The 23,341-nt window shown below is 45.6% G+C and overlaps 1 protein-coding gene across 1 annotated transcript; it reads left to right on the forward strand.

The window, feature by feature from the left end:
* The first annotated feature begins 2,539 nt into the window (after positions 1-2,539).
* On the forward strand, positions 2,540-18,624 carry LOC126982951 (uncharacterized). The gene is made up of 4 exons (XM_050835292.1): positions 2,540-2,942; positions 3,072-3,227; positions 3,518-3,701; positions 18,476-18,624. The coding sequence occupies exons 1-4, from the start codon at positions 2,610-2,612 to the stop codon at positions 18,622-18,624; spliced, it is 822 nt and encodes a 273-aa protein (XP_050691249.1). The 5' UTR covers positions 2,540-2,609.
* The last annotated feature ends 4,717 nt before the right edge of the window (positions 18,625-23,341 follow it).

Below are 23,341 nucleotides of genomic sequence, written 5' to 3' on the forward strand. Positions count from 1 at the left end.
CGAATGTAGACAGAACAAAATTGTTTATGATCGAAGACATTTTGCGAACGAGGAACAATGGCATAAAACTCAAATGTAGACAAGTAAATTCAGACTGCACCAAATTTTTCTTCACCAACTTTGTTGTGCGAGAATGGAATAAGCTCTCACCATCAGTGGTCCAGTGTAACACGATTGACTCCTTTAAAAAACAGGCTCGACCGTCACTTCCTTGAACTTAATATTAACTATTATCCATATCAGACCCTATGATATACCGTTTTTCGCAAATATCTTTCAAACGAAGACTCGGATCCGCATGGGGTTTTGGCACAGATTGCTTCACACACTCCGCTAATTTTTGACGCTATTGTGCATTGCCAGATGCAGTTAATTATGGCGTTTACTCGTGACTGTGATGGCAAAACCTGCGTGAGCCACTTACACATTCGAACAGGTGAGGCGTGACGTATTTGTGACGTGTATCCACCACCTACCTCCACCCCTGGCTTCCCCTACTCCCACCCCTCCCTTTCCCTCCCTCCTACCCTCCTCCTTCTCCCCGCACTCACTCCCCCCGCCCTCTTTCTCCCCCTCTCTCTCTCTCTCTCTCTCTCTCTCTCTCTCTCTCTCTCTCTCTCTCTCTCTCTCTCTCTCTCTCTCTCTCACTTGCGACGTACACGAGATATGAATACATGCACACGTATGACTTGAATAAATGGCAGATAAATATAAATTATATGAAGTCTGCATCAGTATCAACAGTGATGACGAGGATGACCTGTTTGTCGATGGTGATGAATTTTGAAGTAACATATGTGGTCAGTTATTTACATTATTAATCCACCCATCATATACTCGCTGTCTATTTTTGTGTGCTATGACTTTTTAACATAGCTATCTACATGAGCACATATCTTATAGCAGTCTTTTCCTAATATCCGAAGAAAATTTTCATGTATTCCTCCAATTTCGTTTCACGTTTTTACTCTGCAATAAATTCCCGCTTCAATTCCATCCTTATTCCTTTCCGTCTCTTTTGCGATTTCCTATAAATGATCAAGGGTCAGCTACGTGCTTCATCCCATCATGCGCTCAACGTAACGTAAAGGGGGGGCAGGTATGGGGGAGAAAGAGGGCGGGAGGAGAGGGTGCGGGGGAGAAGGAGGGTTGGAGGGAGGGAAAGGGAGGGGTGGGAGTAGGGGAAGCCAGGGGTGGAGGTAGGCGGTGGATACACGTCACAAATACGTCACGCCTCACCTGTTCGAATGTGTAAGTGGCTCACGCAGGTTTTGCCATCACAGTCACGAGTAAACGCTGTAATTAACCGCATCTGGCAATGCACAATAGCGTCAAAAATTAGCGGAGTGTGTGAAGCAATCTGTGCCAAAGCCCCATGCGGATCCGAGTCTTCGTTTGAAAGATATTTGCGAAAAACGGTATTTCATTGGGTCTGATATGGATAGTAGAGTAGAAAAGCAACGTTTTGGAGCCATCTGATTAATGTAAAATCACTTAGGTTTAAGGACAGACCACCTAGTCTGGACCATGGGGTCTGTGTGGTCTGATTTTCTATGTAAATCTATGTAATTTTCTCTCTCCGTTACCATGACAACAGCAGTACACAAGCGGTTCATCAGTCCAGCCCCGCCATGCTGACCAGCCACGTGCAGCCTATTGGTCGATGTGTGTGTGTGTGTGTGTGTGTGTGTGTGCTTGCGTAAATAAACTACCTGAATACGTATGTTTATTTGTTTGCGTGAGTGTAATAATTATAGCAATATAATAATAATAATAATAATAATAATAATAATAATAATAATAATAATAATAATAATAATTATTATTATTATTATTATTATAATGATAATAATAATAATAATTACAATATCAATAATAATAATAATGATAATGATAATAATAGTGGGTTTCAAACAGAGCGTCAAACACGTGAAACTACCTATAAATCCTTGGTAAGTGCAATAACAACACCCATTGGCGAAAAAAAGTAAAAGTAAAAAGAAAACTGAGTAACGTGTCAATAAACGATTATATGTAGATATACACTCGGCGGTGGACTTGTTGCGTCATCCACTCAGCGTTTGCAAGACTTTCGATTTGCATTGGTAGACAAAGTCCCCTCAAATATTTCCATCAATTGATATGTAAATAAAACAACTTTGTGCTTATGTTGGTGCGGCAAAGTTGGCGGCGCTAATGAGAGGTGATTCACGTGAGGGCGTGAGGGCGGCAGGTGAGGTCAGGATCGATTGGTCAGCCCGCCGCCACCACCACCTCAACAATATGTGTGTGTGTGTGTGTGTGTGTGTGTGTGTGTGTGTGTGTGTGTGTGTGTGTTGGTCATGTTTGTAACCGGAGAGAAAAGCGTAAACGTGAAACTATGAGAGTGAGAGTTGAATACATTATTTTGAGCCTGGTGTCAAGCTCGCGTGTGCTTTACAGAGGTAGCGTGTGTGTGTGTGTGTGTGTGTGTGTGTGTGTGTGTGTGTGTGCAGGTCTACAGGTCCACCGCAAGCCAGTGTCGTCTACGCTAGCCAGGTGGCAGGAGCTACCCCACGATCGCCGCCGCCGCTTGTGCCTGTCGGCGCGGCAAGGCGGCAGGAGCCGCCATGTCCCCCAACGTAGAGCAGCCGGAGGACTCCACCACGCCCTCCAGCGGCCACAGCGAGGCCGAGGCTGGCTCCCCCTGCCAGGACTCGCCCCGCCGGGACTCTCCCCGCCCCGAAAAACAGTGGTCGCGGCCGGCGGCGCGACCCAAGTCATCGCCCGGCGGCAGGGTGCTGCGGAGGGCTGGAGACTGGAATAATGGCGAGGCGCTGGTGGTGACGGACGTGGAGGGCGAGGCGGCTGCCGTGGCGGGCGGGGGCTGGGGCCGAGACGTGCACGCCTGGACGCCTCACGCGGGCCCCCAAGGTGGCCATGACGACGGCGACGACGACGAGGTAAGGGAGGACTCGGTGACCTGCTGGGACTGCGGCGAGGTGGCGGGGGTGTCAGTTCAGTGGGCGTGTGTGTCACATTGTTTGGTTAGTAAGCTTGCCTCGGCTTGTTGATAACCTTCCCCTCGGCAGGGCGGCTGGGCGGAGGGCGGGCCGGTGGCCACCGTGAAGCTGGTGCTGGAGACGGGCGTGGGCGTCATCACGCGGGCGTGGCCGCTCACCCAGCCGGCACAGTTACTCAGGGCACAACTCAGCCATACTACGCAGGTCCCCGCACAGTACCTGCAGGTAAGCCCGGCACAGGTTTTACACGTCGTGACTGTAATATACAAAAATGCACGTAGATTATAATAGTCTGTACTCACCTGGCAGGGTCGCATTTTATGGCTGTTCCATTCTACATTGAATGTTTTTATTTTACAGTAATCATTCTCGGTCTGCCTTTAATTCGATTTTTGGTTAGCAGTGTTTTTACGTGCTTTATCATCCTTAACTGGCTCTACACTGTTCCAATGCCCCAAACAAGCTGTAGATGGAGTGAACCTTTAGCTGACCTCCGCCTGACTGTCTCCCCTTAGCTGGTGGTGCGGGGCCGCGTGTTAGGGGACGAGGCCACCCTGCGGAGCGTGGGCGTGGAGGCCAACGAGACTGTGCAGGTGGCCGTGTCCTCCAAGCGGCCACACACACACCCGCTCACCCTCTTGGCGCCCAGTTCGCCCCCGCTGCCCACGCCCGACGTCATCACTGTCATCGTCGCGGAGGGTGAGTTCAGTCGTCCCAAAACATGCAAGTGACTCATCCTAAATGTAACCCTCAACCTCATCCTGTACTGCAACTTCCAAGTGAAAGAGTTAGCGATGATCTTCATTTAGTATTATCCTTTACGTTATACTCAAGCTCATCCCTGTGCTGTGCTGTCGAACTTCCTAGTGCATGAACAAATCACTATTCTCATTCTTTATTTTTACATATGGAGAGCTTTCTGCAAAGGAGTCATCGTTAAATGCAATACTCAAGCTCATCACTGTCCTGTGCTCTCCAACTTTCTTGTGCAAGAACTGACCATTATCTTCAGAGTAAACAAATAAAATAATAACTAATAAATTGAGAGAGAGAGAGAGAGAGAGAGAGAGAGAGAGAGAGAGAGAGAGAGAGAGAGAGAGAGAGATGGGTAGTGGTGGTACAGGTCAGGTCAGATTATTCTTGCGGTAGAGATGACTGACTCTCTCTCTCTCTCACACACACACACACACACACACACACACACACACAAATCATTCACTAGTTTAGTTGCGTGTTGTAAGTCGTTATTCCTCTCTCTCTCTCTCTCTCTCTCTCTCTCTCTCTCTCTCTCTCTCTCTCTCTCTCTCTCTCTCTCTCTCTCTCTCTCTCTCTCTCGAGGTGGTGGTGTCGCCCTTAATGTAAAAAGCTATTTGCAACCTACCGACAGAACACCAAGAGACAGTAACGTTGAACATTTGTGCGTGTGAGTAAATACTGTAAAATATAATCTAATTATATACGTCACCTACAGGCTTCCGGGTCAATCACTGGAAGATGATGTTGAAAGGTACAGCGTATTACGGCAGTCACTTAATAACAACTCACTGATATTAGGAAACTCTAATATTGCTCATATTGACTGGGCGACACTGTCGGGTACAGAAGGCGAGTCACATAGAATGATCGAATCTTTAGAGGATAATTACCTAAGTCAAATGGTTACTAAGCCAACTCAACAAAATAACATACTTGACATCGTTATAGCAACCCAAGATAATTCAGTCGGTAATGTTACGGTAGGAGAACATCTCGGTTCTTGCGATCATAAATTAGTGCGCGTCGACATTAGAGCTCAAACAACAGTGATTGAAAATAAAGTAAAGGTGTCCAATTTCAAAAGAGCAAATTTCGTAGAAATCCGACAAAAACTAACAGAAATACAACCATCAAGTGATTGCAACGTAGAGGAAGCCTGACTAAACTTTAACCCGTGGGCTATGGGAAAGCCGAGAAGAGGCCGAGAAACGGCACCATTATACTGCATTTTGAGACTAAGAAAAGAGCATGGATCGTATATCAGAGTACTCTCATATTCATAAAGCCGTTAAAAATATTTATTTATACTCAAACTCCATTCTTTCTGGGTGGTGTTTGTTACAAAATAAACAGTTTCGTGACACGTGGCATCAAGCCGAAAGTCGTTTGTTGTCTACTTTAGAGAATTTGACAAGTGATTACTGTATGGATAGCTAATTCAGTCTGCCATGATCTTACAGCACCGCAATGACCCAGGGCATGCATGATGGGTTGCTCTATGCCGCCACCGCCTACAATTAGCTCGAATTAGGCGTTCTGAGGCGAGCCCCATACGGGGTCCACCGTTTCAGCGGACCGACTCGCGGGAGCCCACAAATGGGTCCGCCGACTCTGTCGGGTTAAGAATCAATTACTTACTTAGCAAAATACATGTGTCCTGTTTTGAGAGAAGCGAAGTAACACTAACAAAAGTCCACCTTGGTTTAATAACGAAATTAAACATTCGGTTAAGGAGATATATTTGTCTGATAGGCTAAAGAAAGAGCATAACACGCCCGAAAACACTAAACTTTATCATGAAGCCAAGCGGAGAGTAAAAAGATTGGTAGGTCAGGCAAAGCGTAGATATGAAGAAAACATTGCAGCCAACTGTAAAAATAATCGAAAATCCATCTTCAGTTATATAAACAACAGGAAGGCGATCAGAAGTGGAATGGGACCCTTAACTAACAGTGACGGTGAAATAGTGACTGACAGGAAACACGTTGCGAACTTGTTAAAGAATTATTTTTCCTTGGCATTTAATACTACCAGTTTTACCGCCACTACCACCAACACCAGCGACGACAATAACACTAACGTAAGTCTCATTCATGCATTGCCTAATTCTGTAATAAATACTGATGAAGTCCTAAATGCTCTCCAATCCCATAAAACAAATAAAAGTCCAGGACCTGACAATGTATATCCTACACTAGTACTTAAAGAAACAAAAACGAATTACTCTCCTCTCTCACAACCGTATTCAATATGTCCTTGCGACAAGGCATCGTCCCTTCGGACTGGAGAAAGGCTAACGCAACACCGATTTTTAAGGAAGGAAATAAAAAAATACCAGGTAATAACAAGCTTATTACTCTAACATCAGTTGTAGGTAAGCTACTCGAGAGCATAATTATAGACAAAATTGTGAGTTACCTTGAAAGCCACTCATTAATCAAAGATTCACAACATGGCTTCCGTAACAAAAGATCCTGCCTATCAAACCTACTCACCTTTTATAACGACCTCTGCTCTGTTTTTGACCTAAGCAAATTACTGCACGTAGTCTATCTTGATTTCCAGAAAGCGTTTGATAAAGTTCCACACCATAAATTACTTTATAAATTAAAGCAACTAGGTATTGACGATCAAGTACACCAATGGATCCCGAATTGGTTGAGCTATCTCTCCTAAATTTCAAGCCAATGCTGAATGTTGCGTCTATGTACGCAATGACATCACTTGCTCTCGTGCCCACGACCTTGACTCTTCAGAATTTTCCACCATCTGGCTAAGACTTCATTGTCACTCTATTACTAAATACATCTGTGCTGTTTATCTCTCACCTAATTCTACCAACTATGTAAAATTCTTTGACTATTTGAATTCCAAAGTGGAGCACATCTTTACCCACTCTCCTTTTGCTGAAATCTCCATCTTAGGACATTTCAATGTTCTTCACCAGCTTTGGCTTTGATCTTCTTTCACTGACTAGCCTGGTCGACAAGCATACAACTTTTCTTTTCTCAGCGATCTAGATCAGTTGATTCAGCACCCTACCCGTATTCCCGACCGCCTTGGAGACACTCCCAACATTCTAGACCTATTCCTAACCTCTAATCCTTCAGCTTACTCTATCAAACTGTTCTCTCCGTTGGGCTCCTCCGATCACAACATTATTTCTGTATTTTGTCCTATCGCTCCTGTACAGCCTCTGGACCCACCGAAGAGGCGGTACTTCTGGCATTTTGCTTCAGCTCGATGGGACGACCTGAAGATGTACTTTTCCAATTTCCCGTGAAATGATTTTTGCTTCCAGGAGAGAGACCCCCCTATCTTGCCAAATCTATTCTTCGACTCACCAAAAACACTTCCATCAGAAGAAAATACCACAACCTTGCTTTTTCTGATTCTTCCAGAGACTTCTGGCACCTAACCAAAAATATCTCCTCCAATTTCACTTCTTCATCTTTCCCTCCTCTCCTTAATCCTGACGGCAGCACTGCCATCACATCTATCTCTAAGGCTGAACTCTTCTCTCAAACTTTCTCTAAAAACTCCACTCTGGACGATTCAGGGCATATTTCTCCTACTCATCCCCCTTCTGACTCATTTGTGCCTGTTATTAAGATTCTTAAGAATGATGTCTTCTGTGCTTCCGTGATGACACCCTGCCTGGTCAAACTCTTTCGTCTTTGCCTGTCAACATCTACTTTTCCTTCCTGATGGAAGTACGCCTACATACAGCCTGTGCCTAAGAAGGTTGACCGCTCCAATCCCTCAAACAACCGTCCTATAGCTTTACTTTCCTGTCTTTCTAAAGCCTTTGAATCGATCCTTAACCGGAAGATTGATATGCATCTATCCACTTCTAACCTTCTCTCTGATCGCCAGTATGGGTTCCGCAAGGAGCATTCTAGTGGATCTTCTTGCTATTTTTAACTGACTCTTGGTCATCCTCTCTTAGCCGTTTCGCTGAAACTTTCTCAGTTGCTCTAGTCTAGACATATCGAAAGCTATCGATAGAGTCTGGCACAACTCTTTGCTTTCTAAACTGCCCTCATACGGATTCTATCCTTCTCTCTGTATCTTCATCTCCAGTTTCCTTTCCGGCCGTTCAATTTCTACTGTGGTAGACGGTCACTGTGCTTCCCTAAAACCTATCAACAGTGGTGTTCCGCAGGGCTCTGTCCTTTCTGATATTCAACAATGATCTTCTTTCTACATTAAACGCTCCTATCCACTCATACGCCGATGAATCTGCTTTGTATTTTTAACTTCTTTCATCAGAAGACCCTCTCAACAGGAATTACAAGACTCCAGACTGGAGGCTGTAGAACTCTTAACCTCTGACCTTGCTATTATTTCCCATTGGGGCAAAGGGAATCTGGTGTCCTGCAAAGCCTCAAAAGCTCATTTTCTCCACCTATCAACTCGACACAATCTTCCAAACACCTATCCCCTATTCTTCGACAACACTCAGCTGTCACCTTCTTCTACACTAAACATCGTCGGTCTGTCCTTAACTCAAAATCTTAACTGGAAACTTCACATCTCTTCTCTCAGTAAATCATCTTCCACGAGGTTGGGCGTTCTGTATCGTCTCCGCCAATTCTTCTCCCTCGCACAATTGCTATCCATATATCGCCCTCGTATGGAGTATACATCTCATGTGTGGGGGGGTTCCACACCCACAGCTCCCTTGGATAGAGTAGAGTCTAAGGTTGGTATTATAAGACACTTTGGCTTTTCACACCAGCTATTTCTAAAGGTCAAAGAGGGGGTCAGTCGGGTTCTAATGAATGTTTGTTTAGGTTCACGGTACAGAGGAAGGGTCAAACTACCACCAGAGCCATAAAACTACCCTTGTAAATGCCCACAACTCCTACGAAAGCCTTGTCAAATATGTGTTCTTGGGCGGCGAAATGTTTTAAATTACGACCCTAAGGCTCTTCGTCTCATCAACTCCTCTCCTCTTACTGACAGTCTCCTACCTCTTAAATTCTGCCGCTATGTTGCCTCTCTTTCTATCTTTTATCGATATTTTCACGCTGACTGCTCTTCTGAACTTGCTAACTGCATGCCTCCCCCTCTCCTGCGGCCCCGCCGCACTCGACTTTCTACTCAAGCTCATCCCTATACTGCCCATATCTCTTATGCAAGAGTTAACCAGCATTTTCACTCTTTCATTCCTCACGCTGGTAAACTCTGAAACAATCTTTCTTCATCTGTATTTTCTCCTGCCTACGACTTGAACTCTTTCAAGAGGAGAGTATCAGGACATCTCTCCTCCCGAAATTGACCTCTCTTTCAACCACTCCCCTTTACCTGTTCATATAGGAGCAGTTATTTGCTGGCTTTTGCCGTTCTCCACTTCCAAAAACTTTTGCTGTTGCGCTAGACATATCAAAAGCCTCTGATAGTGTCTGGCACAAGTTTTTGCTTTCCAAACTACCCTCCTACAGATTCTATCCTGTATACTTTTTTTTTTTGCCCTTGAGCTGCTCTCTTTGCTGTAAAAAACAACAACACCAAAGAGTGGTGATCGATGGATATAACTCGGAGTGGGCGCCTGTCACTAGTAACGTCCCTCACGTCTCAGTTCTTGGCCCAGTGCTTTTCATTATTGACATCAGCGATGTGGACGTTGGAATCAATAATCTCATTAGTAAATTTGAAGACGACACAAAGATTGGTAACTCGGTTCTCACTGACGAAGGCAGATAAAACCTCCAAGAAAATTTACATAAAATTTCAGCTTGGTCTGATAAATGAGAAATGCCCTTTAATATACATAAATGCACAAATGCCAGGTTCTTCAAGCTGGAACAAGAAATAAGAGGTGTGATTACGAAATGCGTGGTGTTAAACTCAAAAGCGTTCAATGCGTCAAGGACTTTGGTGTCAAAATCACGTCAAACCTCAAATTCTCACAACAATGCATCGACGCAGCAAATATAGCGAACATAATGCTGCGTTTCTTTAAAAGAAACTTTTTATTAAAAAATAAAGATGTAGTACTTTCACTTTACAACAGTTTAGTCAGACACCACTTGGAATATGCGGTACAAGTTTGGTCTCCCCACCATGCAATGGACATTGCTATATTAGAAGGTGTTCAACGTCGGGCAACAAAAATGATCCATTCCTTGCGCAACAAACCTTACGACGAAAGGTTCTCAACCCTTAATTTGATTTCTCTTGAGAAACGTCGCCTCCGTGGAAAACTGATCGAATGTTTTAAAAAAACTCAATGGCCTTATGAATGTTGTAATACATTGCTGTATGTTTGTGCCTGTACTATATATTATATTTTTAATGTAAGTTACTTTAAGGGAAATATCAAACCACGTGGAAGACGGAAGTGGAGAAAGGAACTAGGAAAATATTAAATTGTGAGGTCGCAGGACGGCGGGAGAGAAAAGGAATTAGGGTAAGAAGATAAATTATGTGGGAAAAACGCGCGGCCCCCAACAAGCCCGCAGGTTCTGCACTGACGTCACGGAGTTGGAGGCGTGGTCAGAACAGGGGTGTGTCGAAGTTTGACGTCACGGAGTTGGAGGCGTGGTCAGAATAGAGATACGTCAAAGGAACGACAGGGAGTTTACTTCCAGGGCTGAGGGTTGAGAACAGACGGGTAAGACGTAGTGCTGGTGTTACGGGTGTTGGGTGAGGTGTGAGTGTGTGTGGACATGGGTTAGTTGAGGTTTGTGGAGAGTTGTGGTGAGATAGTGTATTTGAGAGTGTAGGGAGATTGGGTGTGAGTGTGTGCGGGAATTGTTGTGTGGAGATTGTGGAGAATGGCCAAGGACACTATCTCTGTCAGCAGTTGTCTGATTCACCAGACAGAATAATATTTCACAGAAAAGTTGGACAACTGGATCTCTATTTTCTATGTACATTATGTTGTCACTAAACGAAAAGATAGAATAATTACAACACTTTTACACATTACTCCATGGTATAAAGACTTTGATAATATAAATAATTGTATATAGATGTTTCATGCTCTTCGTACCGTCTGTTTTCCTGGGACAAATTATTATTTTATCTTTTGATGGATTGAACTCGATGTTTTTATTTTTTTATTTTTATATATTTTAAAGAAATGCATTTACACAGAACCCATAAATAGTGTACTTTCATCATAAAATTAATGGTGTTTGAGAATGACTTGATCTTGATCCTGATTTTGATGTCACAGGTGGCTTGAGATTTCTCCCAGCCAGGCCTTTGTATCGGCAGCTCCTGGCATGTCCACTCTTGATAGTTCTCAAAAGACAAGAGCAAGGGAGAAACACAGGCATACGGCGCAACGCTCACAGGACGGGTTTGTTGTGGTGCTGGCAGGAGGGTTCGCGACCTTCGATTTCGGTCGTCAGTTGGGCAGGCTATTTCGGTTTCGGCCACATAAAATTTATCTTTTTCCACAAAGGCAGCTAAAGATAATGTTCTCTAAGCATTTTTATTCGAAGCATAAACCTCTACAAAGGCGAGGTAAAACGCGTATACGGCATTTTTGGTATATTACATTCGTAAAAAATGAGATAGCTGCAACACACATGCGACCATTGTTTCCGCTCTAAAAGGATGTTAATAGTATATACTCGAGTATATATCGGAAGTTATCACAGACAAATAACCATGAACTTACATTAGTAAGAATATTGGCATTGAAAATCAATATGTATGGTAAACAAGACTTTTTTGCGGATGCCACTCGGCAGAGCGCGACGCTTTGTCCACCTTGTAAGTTAAGCCAGCCGGTGACCCCTGAAAACGATGAGTTAGTGGCCATGGCCATTATGGAGAGATTTTGTGGTTATACCTTGGCATAGTAAGAGTAAGAGAGAGAGAGAGAGTGGAGATTTGGTTGTGTTGTATTAACGCAGAAATGGAGAGTGTACTTTAATGTAACTTGAGGAGAAATGGTGTTATTTCTGTAAAGTGGAGGCTGTAACTATCTAATTCTTAATACTAATGTTATTTTTGTAACTGTGACTTTGGTTAACCCTCCTCCAAGCACAAAGTGAGTGAAAGTCGGCCTAAGGTTTGCCCAAGGTAGCATATTCTTGTCTATCACATACTGGGCTATTAAGTGGCTACGTTACTTGTAACAAATCCTACCTTACGTAATCCCAGCCTAGGTCATGACACTGTGGACAAATGAAAACTGTTTATGATCGATAACACTTTGCGAACGATAAATAATGGCACAAAACTTAAATGTAAACAAGTAAATTCAGACTGCACCAAATTTTTCTTCACCAGCGTTGTAGTACGAGAGTGGAATAAGCTCTCACCTTCGGTGGTCCAGTGCAACACGATTGACTCCTTTATAAACAAGCTCGACCGACACTTCCTTCAACATAATACTTACTAAACTAGAAATGCAAAGTTTTGGAGCTATCTGATTAATGTATAATTACTTAGTTCTAAGGACAGACCACCTAGTCTGTACTATACTGTCTGTGTGGTCTGAAATGCTATGAAAATTTGTGTAAATCTCTCACACGCACCATCTCTCTTGTCTACCTCCCTATTTCCCTCTTTCCCTCCTTCCTCTCTCTCTCTCTCTCTCTCTCTCTCTCTCTCTCTCTCTCTCTCTCTCTCTCCAGAGAGAGAGAAAAGGGGGGGGTGGAAGGGAGGAAGAGAGAGAGAGAGAGAGAGAGAGAGAGAGAGAGAGAGAGAGAGAGAGAGAGAGAGAGAGAGAGAGAGAGAGAGAGAGAGAGAGAGAGAGGGTAGGAGGGAGGTAGGGAGATAGACAAAGGATGGTCTTGTCCGGAACCTTGTAGGGGAAGATCAGGATCTTTTTGCCTCTGGCAAACCTACGTTGGCCTCTCGGCAAACACCACCTCATCTCTTACCATTCTACCAGCCGAAACCCGATCATACGTCAATGATAACCCTTACCTAGGCGCTGTAAGCCTTTTAGGTGAACGAACGAATGATTGTGCTTGTTTACATCGCATTTAGTGTCATACAACCTAATTAGCGTCTTAATAGTGCTGTGACGCCCTTTTATTTGTGTTTATACAGTTGTAGTGTTTACTCGTGGTGACAACTACTCGTCTGCGTCATCATTATAACCACTACTTCTGGCTGTGTGACGTAACAGTGGCCACACGTAACTAAAGCTCCGGGCGGATAAGTTACAATTCACCTGTTCTTGTATCTCCTCAGTAGTGTTCTTGCATCAGTAGTATTTGCCAAAGTACAATTACACAACCTCACACAGTGAAAAACAGTGCGATATATTTTAATAAGAGATTTAAACACCGCGCCCCAGTACAACACAGATGACTCACAGCACGTGTTCAGCCCTTTGCGGCAGCAACTCTTAAATTCAAACCTCGCTTACTAGCTGCAAGGTCACAGACTGGCTGGATTAGGTAGGAAGACACCTACCGAACGGGCGCAAGCCACTCCCGGTGAGGTATATATGGGAAGTGAGGAGGGTGCTGAAGCCCTCCAAAGACCCTTCCCATTACCTCACTAACTGTTTCCCTATTGTCTCATCAACACCAGAGAGTAGTTCAGCATGTTCTCTAAAGAGAGATCCTCTTCTACCCACACCACACTACATTCACACAACACACACACCTTTTCCCAAAATTCAAAATTCAAAATGGCGTTCAATAACCATGCCTCGGAGTCCCCGCCTGGGGAGGGGACCACAAATTCCCCCAGAGAGGACTTCCCTTCTGGCTGCCGACCTGAGAGATGTTTTGATAACTCCTCGAGCCTTTTTCTTCTCAATTTCTGCAACATTTGCGGTCTTCGTTCTAATTTTCACTCTGTGGAACACCATCTCTCCTCCTCTAAACATCACCTTCTCTTCCTCACCGAAACACAGGTTTCTGAGGCTAATGACAGCAATCTCTACTTTGTTCCCTCCTACTATCTCTATCCTAAATTTCAATCCATAGCTGGATGTTGCGCCTACGTGCGCAACGACATCAATTGCTCTCGTGCCCACAACCTTGACTCTTCAGAATTTTCCACCATCTGGCTAAGACTTCATTGTCATTCTACAATTAAATACATCTGTGCTGTTTATCTCTCATCTAACTTTACTAACTATGTAAAATTCTTTGACTACTTGAACTCTAAAGTGGATCACATCTTGACCCACTCTCCCTTCGCTGAAATCTCCATCTTGGGAGATTTCAATGTTCACCACCAGCTTTGGCTTTCATCCTCTTTCACTGACCAGCCTGGTGAACAAGCCTACAACTTTGCTGTCCTCAGTGACCTAAAGCAGTTGTTTCAGCACCCTACACATATTACCGACCGTCTTGGAGACCGGCCCAACATACTAGATCTCTTTCTTACCTCTAACCCTTCTGCTTACTCTTTCAAACTGTTCTCTCCGTTGGGCTCCTCCGATCTCAACTTCATTTCTGTATTCTGTCCTATCGCTTCTGTACACCCTCTGGACCCACCGAGGAGGCGATGCTTCTGGCATTTTGTTTCAGCTCGGTGGGACGACGAGAGGATGTACTTTTCCGATTTCCCGTGGAATGATTATTGCTTCCAGGATAGAGACCCCTCTGTGTGTGCCCAGCGCATCACAGAGGTGATTGTCTCTGGAATGGAGGCATACATTCCACGTACTTTCTCTACTCCTCATGCTAAAAAACCTTGGTTTAATCACGCTTGTTTTCGTGCTGTCAAAGATAGAGAGGCAGCTCACAAAAGGTACCAGAGCCTTCGAACTCCCGCTAACTATGATCTTTACATTTCTGCCCGGAATCGTGCCAAATCTATTCTCCGACTTACCAAAAACTCCTTCATTAATAGAAAATGCCAAAACCTTGCTTTTTCTAATTTTTCCCGTGATTTCTGGCATCTTGCCAAAAACATCTCCAACTTCACTTCTTCATCTTTCCCTCCTCTTCTTAGTCCTGACGGCAGCACCGCCGTCTCATCTATCTCTTAGGCTGAACTCTTCTCTCAAACTTTCTCTAAAAACTCCACTCTGGACGATTCTGGGCATATTCCTCCTACTCATCCCCCCTCTGATTCCTTTATGCCTGTTATTAAGATTCTTACGAATGATGTTTTCTATGCTCTCTCTGGCCTCAACTCTCAGAAGGCTTATGGACCTGATGGAGTGCCTCCTATTGTCCTTAAAAACTGTGCTTCCGTGCTGACACCCTGCATGGTCAAACTCTTTCGCCTCTACCTGTCAACATCTACCTTTCCTTCCCGCTGGAAGTATGCCTTCATACAGCCTGTGGCTTAGAAGGGTGACCGTTCCAATCCCTCAAACTACCATCCTATAGCTTTGCTTTCTTGTCTATCTAAAGCTTTTGAATCAATCCTTAACCGGAAGATTCAAAAGCACCTTTCCACTTCTGACCTTCTATCTGATCACCAGTATGGGTTCCGCAAGGGGCGTTCTACTGGTGATTTCCTTGCCTTCCTAACTGATTCCTGGTCATCTTCTCTTAGCCGTTTCGGTGAAACCTTTGCTATTGCGCTGAACATATCAAAAGCCTTTGATAGGGTCTATCACAAATCTTTGCTTTCCAAACTACCCTCCTACGGTTTCTATCCCTCTCTCTGTACCTTTATCTCAAGTTTCCTCTCTGACCGTTCTATTTCTGCTGTGGTAGACGGTCACTATTCTTCCCCTAAACCTATAAATAGTGGTGTTCCGCAGGGTTATGTCCTATCTCCCACTCTCTTTCTGTTGGTCATTGATGATCTTTCCAAAACGAACTGTCCTATCTATTCTTACGCCGATGACTCTACTCTGCATTACTCAACTTCTTTTAATAGAAGACCCACCCAACAGGAACTAAATGATTCCAGGATGGAGGCGGGAGAACGCTTAGCCTCAGACCTTACTATTATTTCCGATTGGGGCAAGAAAAAGTTGGTGTCCTTCAACGCCTCAAAAACACAGTTTCTCCACGTGTCCACTCGACACAATCTTCCAAACAACTATCCCCTATTCTTTGACAACACTCAGCAATCACCTTCAACACTAAACATCATCGGTCTATTCTTAACTCAAAATCTCAACTGGAAACTTCATGTCGCTTCTCTTACTAAATCAGCTTCCTCGAGGCTGGGCGTTCTATACCGTCTCCGCCACATCTTCTCCCCCGCACAGTTGCTATCCATTTACAGGGGCCTTGTCCGCCCTCGTATAATTGATTGATTGATAGTTTATTGTTGCAAGGAAACAACAAAGGAGAAGGGAGGAGCATGCCATCCCAACCCCCAGGCAGTACAGAGTGTGATTATACAACTAAGGATACATGTGTAAGTAACACCAGGAAACTAAAAAGATACAATGGTAGGGGACAAGTGCTAAAAAAAAATAAAGGCCTTGATTTAGTCAAGGGAGCAGACATAAGGGACAGGACATATGAACTACAATCTAGGGGCAAATGCAGGATACTCACTAAGCACAGCTGAAAGAACATTATTGTTAATGAACCAGCCCACCAGCTCAGGCAGGTCCCAGTGGCCCTGTGGGCGGTAGGCACTAATAGCAGAACATTGCAGGACATAGTGTTTGAGCGTGTGACCCCCTGGCCTGGCACACAAGCGGCAAGGTACAGGGTCAGCCCCACTGACCTCCCAGTAATATCTGTGGCCCAGCCTCAGCCGCATCACCACCAGATCATAGGATGCACTAAGCCTACCATAAGTGTGGGTGCAGATACTTGATACCTGGGCACAGTGAATGCTAGAGGGACTACCATCCTGACACCTCAAGGCAAGCTGATTGGTAACAGACTCACTAACAAGGGATCTAAGTCTATTCTTAACATAATTATAGGTGTATTCAACACCTGGGTGTACATTGCGATCATCAGAGGCAGCACGAGCAAGTCTGTCTGCCTTTTCATTATGGGGCAGCCCAACATGGGAGGGCACCCAGATGAAGTGTGCAGTAGCACCACAGCGCTCAAGCAGGCTAAGGGCACTAAGGCACTTATTGACTATATCACAGTCAGAAGGGGAGGAAGACAGAAGTGCATACAAGGCACATTGACTATCAACAAACAGGTACACAAATTTCCCGAGAGCTACAGTGATATGGAGGGCTTCATATATGGCTTAAAGTTCTGCCCTTGTGGAAGACAGATGATCAGGAAGCCTCTTAGAAACCTCAGTGTCAGTGTATTCAGAGGGGGTGGCATAGTCCCTAATAAATAATCCACAACCAGTCTTGGTGCCATTGACAGATCCATCACAAAACACATGGACAGCCTGGGTGCAGGGATATGCAGACAATTTGGTCAGAAAACGGTCCTGCAGGACTTGAGAAAGCCAAGAATCTTTATCTAATTTTTCTCTATCAACACTGACTCTATGACGTTTACAAGAGGGATAACAAGGGGTGCTAATGAGGGCAAGACACGGTTCAAGGACACCAAGGTCAGATAAGAGCTTGTGAAGCTTTCTAAGGTACGATTTGGCTGGAATGTTAGGGGTGGGCTGAAAGTTACCAAGAGCCTGCCTAAGCCGAGTGTCCCCAAGACAAATCATGCGGCAGACTGTGCGGCAAGTAATTTCCTGAATTCTGCAGACAACATTGGGCAGTTCCAACTCAGCTCGGAGGACTTCAAGCTTTGCCGTCAATCCGCATTGCCTCATTTTATATGAGCTCCAAGGGCTTCAGTTGAGAAGGGCTACAACGCACCAGCACTGGTGCAGCATAATCAATCAGAGACCGAATGACAGAGAGATAGAACATCCTAAAAATATAAATTCCTGATCCAAGACCCCTGTTTGCTAATACACGTAACGGGGAAAGGCGAAGTAGACAGAGATTGCGTACATAGTCAACGCAATGGGTATACTTCTTAAAACTAAGTTGCACTCCTAAATACTTATAACATTGTACTCGGCCTAAGGCGACAGTATTAAAGCTCGGTGAACAACATATTTTGAGACTTGTCTGATATTTAGTTTTTTGAGGCATTGACAATCAGACCCATATGTATACAAAGGTCCTCAAGGTCCTGCTGGGCTGTAGTCAGGGTTCCAGGGGAATCACACTGAATAAGGATGTCGTCGGCATAAATGACAATTTCAGTGCCCCGAGGAAAGGAGTGCCGGGCAATCTTATCCATAAGGATATTGAATAACATGGGGCTGAGGACTTCACCTTGAGGGGTACCTAGGTCAAAGGACTCTTCATTTGATACTGCACCCTGGAACCATACCCTAGCCCGTCTGTTGTACAAATACTCCCTAATCCACACTAAAAGTTTCCCTTTCACACCTTTCATGATGAGTTCCTCCATGATAACATCTCTATTGGCCCTATCAAAAGCACCCTTGAGGTCTATAAAAGCTCTGCAGGTGACAGTGTCATTACTCAAACATTTAACAAAACAATTGGCATTGGAGCGACCCTTCATAAACCCATGGAGATTAGGGAACATCAAGTCACCCACCTTATAAATGAGACGTTGCAGGATGACCCTTTCCATTAGCTTGCATAAACAACTGGTGAGAGAAATTGGACGAAAAGTGCCGTCACCCTTAGGTATGGGAACAATGAGAGCAGATTTCCATGAAGGAGGCAAAACACTGGAGGAATACGACATGTTAAAGAGATCAAGAATGGGGTTATCAGGCAGGGCAAGGAGAGGGTAAAGGACATCATAGGTTAAACCATCCTGACTAGGGGCCGTCGACTTGCCAGGCCGAATAGCGCGAAGGAGCTCATCCAAAGTAAGAGAAACACAAGTGTCGTCTACCAGGGCCACATTATGATGTACAAGGGCCATGCGCCGCAGCTGATGGCAGGCAAGGGCATCTCGATGGGTGGCAGGCAGCCCAGCCACAGCAGAGGCATGCGTCCATGTTTGCAATAAAGTCTGTGCCCTCCCAGCAGGATCAGGATCCCTAACGGGATGGTTAGGTTTGCCCCTGACCCTGTTGACATGGAGCCAAATCCTCTGCAGTGTCTGAGTCTTACGCAGCCGCCCCAAGAAGTCACCCCAGTATCGCTGCCGAGCCTGTTGACGTAGGTCAGGGAGGTGTTGAGCAACAGACACCATTGCATCCCTGGCATCGTAGTCGGTGGGGTCACGTTGCCAACGCCGCTGGTAGGTGGCAAGAGTTTGCTGGCAAGAAAGTATGACAAGATCCTTAGCATAAGAGGAGGAGCAATGAATGACGGCATGTACCCTTGGAGCCCTATAAGATGGGGACACAAAGCCTTCAATAACTGCAACAAGGCCCTGATACAAGGAATTAACATCAGAAAAGGTGGCCTTGGCAACAGTGTACCAAGACTCAACACATGAAACAAGCCTTGGCACTTGGGCAGCAGGAACAGTAAGCCTCGTTCTAGGTGTAATAGGCACAAAAGACCAAGGGAGAGTAGTTTCCAGAGCAAAGTGGTCGCTGAGTAAAGTAGGCAGCAAGCAAGTCTCAATAGAGCACGGGGACATCTTGGACAGGGGGGCTACATAGTCTAACCTGCCACCTTGAGTGTGTGTAGGGACACTGTCACCTGTAAGCGTTACAGTATCTGTGGCGTCAAGAAAAGCTTTCCAACGAACCCCGTTTACATTGGTGGTCAAGTGACTGCCTAGGTCCTTATGTCGAGCATTGAGATCCCCCGTTAGCAATGATTTTTCTTCCAAGAAGCAGCCTGGGAGGTTGTCAGCACGAAAGGCACAAGCATGGACATAAAAATTTATACAATACAGGGGACCATTAGGAACATGCAGACACACAATAAGAAACTCCATATCCCCAGTAACCCCCATCTCATGAAAAGTAACAGGAAGGCCATGTTTGACATATGTTGTTAACCCTCTACTGCTACCATCTCCAGGTCCGAGAGAGTGACTCACATAACCTCTCAACTGTGGCACCTCGGGCCCGACCTCCTGTAGGGCAATGATGTCGGGTTTCTGCGTTATAGCATACGAGTGGAGATCAGTGAACCGGGCACGCAGCCCGTTAATGTTTCAGGTCAGGAAGGGATAGGTCGTGCAGGCCATTACGAGGTCAAGGAGATACCCAGGGGCTGCTGCTGAGTGCCATCCATTTTTGCGAGGATGGCCTGCATGGTAGTGAGCATGCCCGCTACCGAAGTCTCCAGCGAATCCAGCCGAGAGTAGACTGCGGTCAGACCAGAGTCACCCACAATCTGGGCACCGCTGCCGGAGGTGGGCGAAGCTACATGGGTTCCCGTAGCCTGCACAGGAGGAACTGGACTGAGAGGAGTACTAGCTGCTGCCTGAGGCTGGGGATCAGCTGCCGGCGAGAGCGGCAGAGAAGAGGACCCTCCAGCATTAGCAGTCACAGGAGCCGGGCCAGGAGGGGGACATGGAGTAGGGGGAACAGGGCGAGCTTCCACAGCAGTGAGGCGCACAGAAACTTGAGCCAGGACAACTGAGAGGTTGGCTATTTCCTTTTGGAGGGAGAGCAGAATACTAGTAGAGAGGTCAGCAGCAGAAGCGGAGACGAGTGGACCCCCAGCGGGGACTGCAGGGGCAGGTGATGACTCACTAACAGTGCCAGAGGAGGGTTGTCGAGGTCCAGAGCTTGGTAGAGTAGTTTCCCAGGCATTATGGGCAGGGGGCGGTGCAGGGCGGTATGCTGCAGGAGGGACATTTTGACGGGTGAAGGGGTCTGAATGCTCCCGAAGGGGGCTGAAGAAGAGGGCAGGTTTCACAGGACACGCCCTGGAATGGGCATTATGAGGGCCACTATAGTTGCAGCACCAAGGAGGAATGAAGGCACCGTCCTGGATACGTTTCTGACACTCCTCCGAGAGGTGGCGGCCAGCACAGAACCAACACCGAGGCAAGGATCTACACTTCCAGTCTTTATGACCCCAGCGACTGCAATGGTGGCAGAGGTCAGGCTCATGTCGGTAAGGAGTGACCCGCTTCCTGCCCAGGCCACATATCCACACTTCATCAGGGATGTCGCCCTGCACCGAACCAAGTAGTTGTGGGCGCGCCTCCTGACCCACAAACCGCCTCCTCAGCGACAGAAAGCCCGGAGGAGTGGCTAAGCAGTTCACCGACACATAGGTGGGCACACCATGAACAAGAACAGTTCTTGGTGACCCTTCCAACGGGACCATGACCTCCCCCAGAAAGCCCTGCGTCACAAGCTGATCGTACACTGGCCCAGTATCCAGCGTGATGTAAGAAACGTTCCTACCCTCCTTGAACAGCGGGTTGGCCTCTGGGTGCAGTTTGAGAAGTCCCATGAACCACAGGTGCTTGGCAGCCGTCGTCCGGAAGCCGGAAGTGCAGTATTCTGAGTGTAGGTAGGAACAACCCCTCACATAACTATTGCTTAAATGACACTCTCATAAGCAGGTCTGGGTGCGAGAGGAATTTAAGGGTCTTAGTGAGCTCTGATCTCCGTCCAAGGGCACAATGCATTCAAGCTAGAAATCGAGCTAATAGGGTACTGGGATTTATTTCAAGGAGCGTAAGCAACAGAAGCCCCGAAGTCTTCCTCAAACTATATTTAGCATTAGTTAGACCTCATCTTGACTATGCGGTTCAGTTCTGGTCACCTTACAAAAGAATGGATATCAAAATGTTAGAATCGGTGCAGAGGAGGATGACTAAGATGATTCAGGGGTTGAGAAACTTGCCATACGAGGAAAGACTCAAACAGTTAAACTTGCATTCTCTAGAAAGGCGAAGAGTGCGTGGAGACATGATCGAGGTTTATAAATGGATGAAGGGCTTTAATAAGGGAGACATTCATAAGGTTTTGTTGGTAAGAGAACCGGGTAGGACACGAAGTAATGGGTTTAAACTGGATAAATTCAGATTCAACAGGGACATAGGCAAAAATTGGTTTACTAACAGGGTGGTGGATAAGTGGAATAGGCTTAGCAGTCATGTGGTGAGTGCCAATACAATTGTCACATTCAAAAATAGATTAGATAAATTCATGGACAGCGATATTAGGTGGGGTTAGATACACGGGAGCTTAGGGTCAAAGGAGCTGCCTCGTACAGGCCTACCGGCCTCTTGTAGACTCCTGCGTTCTTATGTTCTTATGTTCTTATGTCTACTGACCTGTGGTGAGGGGCCACAATAAACTAAGCCGTGTCTTGGGCACCTGTCCCTGGGTAACAGTAACACCTGCAGCTGCTGAGATATCCATACCGTGACCCTCTTCCGGGGCAAGAGGGACGAAAGCAGCTTCTGCCGGGGCGGGAGAACTCAGCTGAGGCACGGGCGGCGAGGAGGGTGACTCCGAGCGTGACTTTTTTTTCCATTATGTAGGGCAATGGCGAGGAGGTTGAGGAGGCGTCACTGGTTATACTACCGGCTTGACTGTTGGCAGGACTCCGTGACCGGTCTCTGGGCTCATTCCCAGGGAGGGAGTAAGCACGCTCCAGCTGGAGAAGCTGCCTGGACCGAGCAAGGCGACGTTTTTTGGCTTTGCTAGTCATAACAAAGTCAGCGTGGGGAACGGGAACGTAAGCCAAGCAGCCCGCAAGCGGGCAGCAGGAGAACTAGCATTCGTATGGAGTATGCATCTCACTCCACTCACACAGCTCTCTTGGACAGAGTGGAGTCTAAGGCTCTTCGTCTCATCAGCTCTCCTCCTCTTACCGATAGTCTTCTACCTTTTAAATTTTGCCGCCATGTTGCCTCTCTTTCTATCTTCTATCGATATTTTCATGCTGACTGCTCTTCTTAACTTGCTAACTGCATGCCTCACCCCCCCTCCCGCGGCCTCGCCACACACGACTTTCTACTCAAGCTCATCCCTTTACTGTCCAAATCCCTTACGCAAAAGTTAACCAGCATCTTCACTCTTTCATCCCTCACCCTGGTAAACTCTGGAACAATCTTCTTTCATCTTAGGCCATGAGCCAGGGGGGGGTAACTTGTACCCCCCCCAGGATCCTCTGTGAGTGGTCTCATTTTGTTCAGGAGTCACTTCTGGTCACAAAAATGAAATGTTAACAGATATCCGTAGGGATCGATAAAAGTTACGGCCAATTTTCTTTGATTACCGGCGATAATTTCAACGTAATCACCCGCCTCACTCCAAAATCTTACAGAGGATATTTAATTACTATTTCTTTGGTCAAAACCACGTTTTTTGTACCCAGAGTGTTCTATGACATAAGAGACGTAAAATAGTCCACAATTTGCAGTGCTGTTACATATTTGAGCAGAAAATAACACTTAAAATAGTATTTTCCCTAGAATTATTGAATGGATTTTTTATCAGAACTTACTAAACACATATTGATAATGGCATCCATGAATACTAGTTCCAATGCATTAATTGGCATTGAAATTTTATGTAACATTCACCCTTTTGAGGAGCACAATTTTGAGAGCTTTACAGATATCATGTTAAAACGGTGAACATATCCATAGGTTGCATTTGCCAGTACCTGTGGATGCCAGTCTGTGAACCCATCATTGAGGCTTACCCACATCAAAATAAATGTATATAATTGCATATAATAAGCTCTTGTCATGGAAAGGTCTTTAATTAATAACAAAATACTTTACTTCCTTTAATCATACCGAAACTGAATGCAACTTAAATAATCAACTTAAAGAATGCATAGTTATTGGCTTAGTACTGTTACTTGTTATGTGTGAAAAAGT

The sequence above is a fragment of the Eriocheir sinensis genome, chromosome 5 (assembly GCF_024679095.1).
Source record: "Eriocheir sinensis breed Jianghai 21 chromosome 5, ASM2467909v1, whole genome shotgun sequence".
NCBI classification, from domain to species: domain Eukaryota; kingdom Metazoa; phylum Arthropoda; class Malacostraca; order Decapoda; family Varunidae; genus Eriocheir; species Eriocheir sinensis.